The 5952-nt window shown below is 55.8% G+C and overlaps 1 protein-coding gene across 1 annotated transcript in view; it reads left to right on the top strand.

The window, feature by feature from the left end:
- Positions 1 to 4: 4 nt before the first annotated feature.
- CNNM4 (cyclin and CBS domain divalent metal cation transport mediator 4) overlaps positions 5 to 5952 on the top strand; it is a gene marked incomplete at its 5' end in the record, with an annotated part of 38238 nt that continues 32290 nt past the window's right edge. The window contains one exon of the mRNA XM_045283835.1: positions 5 to 1316. Within this exon, the coding sequence (XP_045139770.1) occupies positions 5 to 1316 (1312 nt within the window). The remainder of the gene's footprint in view (positions 1317 to 5952) is intronic.

Below are 5952 nucleotides of genomic sequence, written 5' to 3'. Positions count from 1 at the left end.
GCTCTGGACGCGGGGGGCCCGGGGCCAGGGCGACCCCCTGCGGGGTACGATCCTGGGCATGCGGCTGGCGAGCTGCAACAAGACGTGCGGGGTTAACCAGGATGGCACCATCTACGTGTCCGAGGGCAGCGTGGTGAACCTGAGGCTGTACGGCCAAAGGCTGGGCTCCATCCCCAGCAACCTGATCTCCTTCACCGAGATGGACGACCACGAGACCTCTCGGAACTCCACCAGCTGCCCAGAGCTCACCAAGGACCTGGTCGTCCAGAAGCTGGTCAATGTAAGCCGCGGGAACACGTCCGGGATGCTGGTGGTGCTCACCAAGTTCCTGCGGAGGAGCGAGAAGCTCAAGCTGTACGCGCTGTGCACCCGGGCCGGGGTGGATGGGCCCTGGCAGAGGTGGACGGACGAAGACTCGCTGCTCTACTTGAAGGAAGAGGCCGGGAGGTTCCTGCCCTTCTGGCTGCACGTCCTCATCATCATCGTGCTGCTGGTGTTGTCGGGCATGTTTTCGGGCCTCAACCTGGGGCTCATGGCCCTGGACCCCATGGAGCTGCGCATCGTCCAGAACTGTGGCACCGAGAAGGAGAAGCGGTACGCCCGCAAGATCGAGCCCATCCGGCGCAAGGGCAACTACCTGCTCTGCTCGCTCCTCCTGGGCAATGTGCTGGTCAACACCTCCCTCACCATCCTTTTGGACAACCTCATCGGGTCTGGGGTCATGGCGGTGGCCTCCTCCACCATCGGCATTGTCATCTTTGGGGAGATCGTCCCTCAGGCCCTGTGCTCCCGACACGGGTTGGCTGTCGGTGCCAACACCATCAGCATCACCAAATTATTCATGCTGCTCACCTTCCCCCTCAGTTTCCCCATCAGTAAGATCCTGGACTTCGTGCTGGGCCAGGAGATCGGGACCGTTTACAACCGGGAGAAGCTGATGGAGATGCTGAAGGTGACGGAGCCTTACAACGATCTTGTGAAAGAGGAGCTCAATATGATCCAGGGGGCCCTGGAGTTACGGACCAAAACCGTGGAGGACATCATGACCCAGCTCCAGGACTGCTTCATGATCCGCAGCGACGCCATCCTGGACTTCAACACCATGTCGGAGATCATGGAGAGTGGCTACACCCGCATCCCTGTGTTTGAAGACGAGCATTCCAATATCGTCGACATTCTCTATGTCAAGGACTTGGCCTTCGTGGACCCCGACGATTGTACCCCCCTCAAGACCATCACCCGGTTCTATAACCACCCGGTCCACTTTGTTTTCCACGACACCAAGCTGGACGCCATGCTGGAGGAGTTCAAGCAGGGTAAGGTCTGGGGGGGAGGGGGTGTGCGTGCGTGCGTGCGTGCGTGCGTGACGTGGCTCCGTCACACCTCTCTGGTACCTTTGCCTGTTGTGTGTCAGCTGAGTCTGGTGTTTGGTTGGTGTGACTTTCATGCCCCTTGTGAGGAGCCTGGTAGTTATGCATATTCAGTTGCTAACCGAAAGGTCAGCAGCCGGAAACCCCCAGCCGCACCGTGGGATCAAAGGGCTAGGCTTTCTACTCCCTGTCAAGAGTTACCACCTTGGAATCCCACAGGGGCAGTTGTGCCCTGTCCTACAGTTTGTCTTGTTTTTCTGACCCTTTGCCACCACCACCTGTGCCCCAGAGGCAGTACAGAAAAAAACAAAAACAACAAAAAAACTTAAGCATCTACCATCTGCCAGCCATTGTGCTTTGTGCTTCTCATGAATCTTGACAGGTAAAACACAGACGGTCCCTGGTCCTGGAGAACTTGTGGTCTAGTTGAAGGGATGGAGCAAGGGCTCAGGGAGGTGTTGAAGCAAACTTACTGCCATTGAGACTGCCCTGGGTGGGCTTTCGAGACTAAGAGTTATGAGAGTAGACAGTCTCATTTTTTTCCAGAGGAGCGACTGGTGATTTCAAACCACTGATCTTGTAGTTAGTAGCACAGTGCACAGCCCACTCTACTAACCACCAGTGCTCCCGGTTGAAGCAGGATAGAGTAAAGCGAATGCTTTCAAGGAGGCTGAGACCTAAGGGAGATTCAAAACAAGGAACCTGCACTTGGATGGAGATGAAGTCAGGAAGACTCTGGAAAACTGGGGAAAGCTTCCTATGGGAAGGAGCCTTTGAGGAGAGGTTGGAAGATGGCCAGGGGGGGTTCCTTTGGATCAGTAGCCTGGCCCTTGAAACAGAGGGAGCAGAGAACCTGAGTGTGTGTGTGGGGTGTGTGCTTGTGGCCCAGTTTACCTCTAGCTAGGTCCTGGGGTTGGGCTAGTAGGGAGTCATTTGGGGCTCTAGGGTGAAGAGCCCTGTAAGCCGGGATAGTCATTCTGTTTTCTTGAGAGTGCAAGGGAGTGGCCTCCCTGCAACTCCTAGTTCACAAAGGCAGGAGAATCAGGCCTTTGGTTGGTTATCTCCTCAGAACAAGGACGAGTAACTTGTGACTATTCTGCCAGAAGCAAGCAGGTGAAGGCGGGGATAATGCTCTGTCTTTCCCAGGCGCCAAGCCTATGCTTCCCTCCTGTGGTCTGATGGGATCTGCCCCGGACCCCCCTCCAGCCCTGCATTGTTCCCTCTCACCTGTGTTCTTGGCCAGGTCCCAGGTAGTAGGGGAGAGACTCAGAGAGTTTACTCATCAGCCTCGAAGCTCAGAGTGCACCACACACCTTTCTGAGCAGCAACAAGACTTTCCTCCCACCTCCACCTCTCTGAACCCCTCAGACTAGCAGTGGGCACACTGAGGGCAAAGGGAGTGAGGGGCACAGAGAGGTGCTATTTATAAAGGAATCGTGTCAGGAGGAGGGGATTGCTCCCCTGAAACCCTGGGGCTTTGCGTTGTAAGGCCCTCCCTGCCTTCCTCTCCACCGCCAGAGCCCCCCCTGACTGGAACTGCTCGGGCTTGAGGCTCAGACTGACCGTGGGCGGGAGCAAGCTGGAAGATCCCCTCCGTTTTTTCCAGGTGCCATCTGAAAAGATTGTTGGGCGGGAAGTTGTTACCTTTAAAAAAATAATAATTTATAGACGGGATCTCCACCTTAGAGCTGACCTCTCAGAGCAAGCTCATAAGACAGGGTAGAAGAACTGCCCCGGTGGGTCTCCGAGGCTCTAAATCAGTGGTTCTCTGCCTTCATAATGCCACGACCCTTTAATACAATTCCTCATGTTGTGGTGACCCCCCCAACCATAAAATTATTTTCGTTGCTATTTCATAGCTGTAATTTTACTACTGTTATGAATCGGGCAACCCCTATGAAAGGGTCGTTTGACTCCCAAAGGGGTTGGGACCCCCCAGGTTGAGATTCGTTTGTCTCCTACAGAGCACCTGGTGGTTTCAAACTGTTGTCCTTGCCTAAAAAAACCATTAAGCTACCAGCGCCCCTTAGAGCTTCCTATCCACATCTCCCCCCGCAGAGAGGTCAGCTTGACTAACATAACCCTAAGGGGGAGACAGCTGGGCAGCCTGACTTCAGAGAGACTGGAGGGGCAGAGACACAGGCCTTGGTAGCTGATGGCAGAGACCGAGTGGGAACCTGTTTACTCAGGGAGGATGTGTGTCCCATGCCCTGCCAGCCTCAGGGCTCAGAAGGCTTCCTCTAGGCCTGTTGGTCAGGAGCCTGGCTAGGTCCCTCCAGAGAAGCTTCCTCTTCTCTGTCTTGGAGAGTATGTGTGCTGACTAGAGGCATCACCACCACCCCATGATCCACCGGGCTGAGCTCTCCCAGGGTGGGATGCTGTGTGGATTGTGGACCGTGGATCGTGGCAGGGCTGCCCTTAGACTCCTTCTGGTGAAGAAATGCCCGGTCAAGGTGGAAAAACAAAGCTCGCAGCTCGCAGACCAGAGCTCCCTTAAGCCAAGCTTCCCAGCTTGATATTTATTTACATCCATCAGACTCTCTTCAACAAAGGCTTGAACCTGGAGACTCCATGGAGACACAGCCCCAGCCTACCTAGCCTGCCCAGTGGGCCACAGAGCTGTGGATGTGGTGGGATAGTCACTCCCAGTGAGCGGGCCGATGCCGTCACTTCCTGGTGCTGAGCCACGGCAGATTCCCTCCACTCTGGCCGCTCCCAGGCCTATCTGGCATCCACATTTTTAGCTGGGGCTCTGACCTCCCCGTGGCTGCCCAAAGGTGCTGTGAAGTGTGTTCCGGCTCAGAGACCCTGTGTGGAAATGACCGAAACCTGACGCCCCGCACCATCCTTGCAAGCCTGGCTAGGCTGGCGTCTATCGCTGCCCGTCAATGTCAGTCCAGCTCATTGAGGGCCTGCCTCTTTTTCTGCCTACCCTCTGCCATCCAAGCAAGGTGGCCTTCTCCTGGGACCGGCCCCTCCTGATGAGGCCCTCAGAGGCACGGCAAGTGTTTGGTGTGCATCTTCAGCTTGTAAAAATTCCCGTACAAACCCGGTCTCTGGAAGATGTGTAGCCAAGAGAAAAAGGTTTGCCAGCACACCGCAGCCGGGACTGGCAGCAGCATCCGCCCCGAGCAGAGTGACCTAACCTTGGCCAAGCGTCTCTCAGGGCCTCACCACCCCACGGTGGGTACAGGCCCTGGAACGCTGGTCTGTGGACTCCTGCCCCAGTCCCACCCCCACCCCCCCAGTGGGAGGAGCCCCTGGTGACATAGTGGTTGTCAGCATTGGGCTGCAACCCAAGCCAGAAGAGGTCGGCAGTTCAGACCCACCAGCCACTCTGAAGTAGAAAGATGAGGCTTAAAACCCCAATGGAGCCATTCTCCATCTTTTAGGGTCTCTATGAGTGGGTTGGGTTAGGTTTTGGGGGTAGGGTCCATGCGCCCCCCCCCCCCCAGTGTTTGTTAAACTGGTGAATAAATAAGTGATAAGGGAAGGCTCTGTCAAGCCCCTTGGCCTTCCTGCCCTTCCCTGAGGATTGATCCCACCCCAGGGCCAATTCTGCATGACCTCCCCAGACCCTAGCAGGACTGGCTCCGTCCTCTCCCTCTGCCTGCTTCTGCACCTCCTGAAATAAACTGCATCTCCACGCCCTGCCCTGCCCTGCCTCGCCCGTCTCCCGCTGCCCCACGCTCTTATTTCTCTTCCTCCTGGCAAGGTCCCTTGTAACATCTTTATAATCTCATATATTATTTATAGTTACCCAGTAGAGTATGAATTCTGGAAGGCAGGGCTCTCCTTTCTATTGCCTGGTGTGCCCCAGCCCTAGAATGTTTCTACCACATCAAGAGCCACTGGATGAACCAAGGAACGACCTCTCAGGGTGGGGAGAGAGCAATCCTCATTCCCGAAGTTGTGTTTGCATTTTAAGGCGCTAATGAGGGATAGAAGGAGCCCTGGTGGTCTGCTCACCACAAGGTCAGCGGTTCGAAACCAAGGGTGACGCCTCAGGAGAAAGACGAGGCTTTCTACCCCCGTATAGAGTTACAGCCTCCGAAACACGGGGGCAGTTCCGCTCTGCCCTGTAGGGTCACTATTAGTAGGAATTGACTGGAAGGCAGAGTTTGATTAGTTGGGGGTTTGCATCAAAGATAAAGGAAAACGGAATGGGTCTTGGGCAGGTAGCAGGGGCTTGTCCTCTCTAGCCCCACTGGGGTGTCATGTATGCTAGTGTGTCAGGGATTGAGATCAAGCTGAGTTTGTGCTGTTGCATGTGGGGGTGCACGGCCCTCTTCCCTGTGCCTCAGTTTCTCCGCTGCATGGAAGCTGGCTTTGGCCACCAGGAGCTGATGGCTCTTCACTCCTTAGCATGGCCTTTGGCTGGGCTCCCGCTTGCTCTAGAGACAGGCTCAGGGGGGTCAGGGTAGGTGGGGGGCTGCACTCCCCTGAGCTTAGGACTTCCCAGCCCCTGCCTCCCAGCTCAAGGCAGTCAGGTATCTTTATTGTACCCTGGACTAGGCGTGGTGGTCCCTGCATGGGGCTGCTAAAACCACAGCCTCATCGGTTCAAAACCACCAACTGCTCT

This window comes from Echinops telfairi, unplaced genomic scaffold, assembly GCF_000313985.2.
Source record: "Echinops telfairi isolate 266 unplaced genomic scaffold, ASM31398v2 ScPeMD7_7467;HRSCAF=8505_1, whole genome shotgun sequence".
Classification (NCBI taxonomy): domain Eukaryota; kingdom Metazoa; phylum Chordata; class Mammalia; order Afrosoricida; family Tenrecidae; genus Echinops; species Echinops telfairi.
This window is presented reverse-complemented; position numbering and strand designations above follow the sequence as displayed.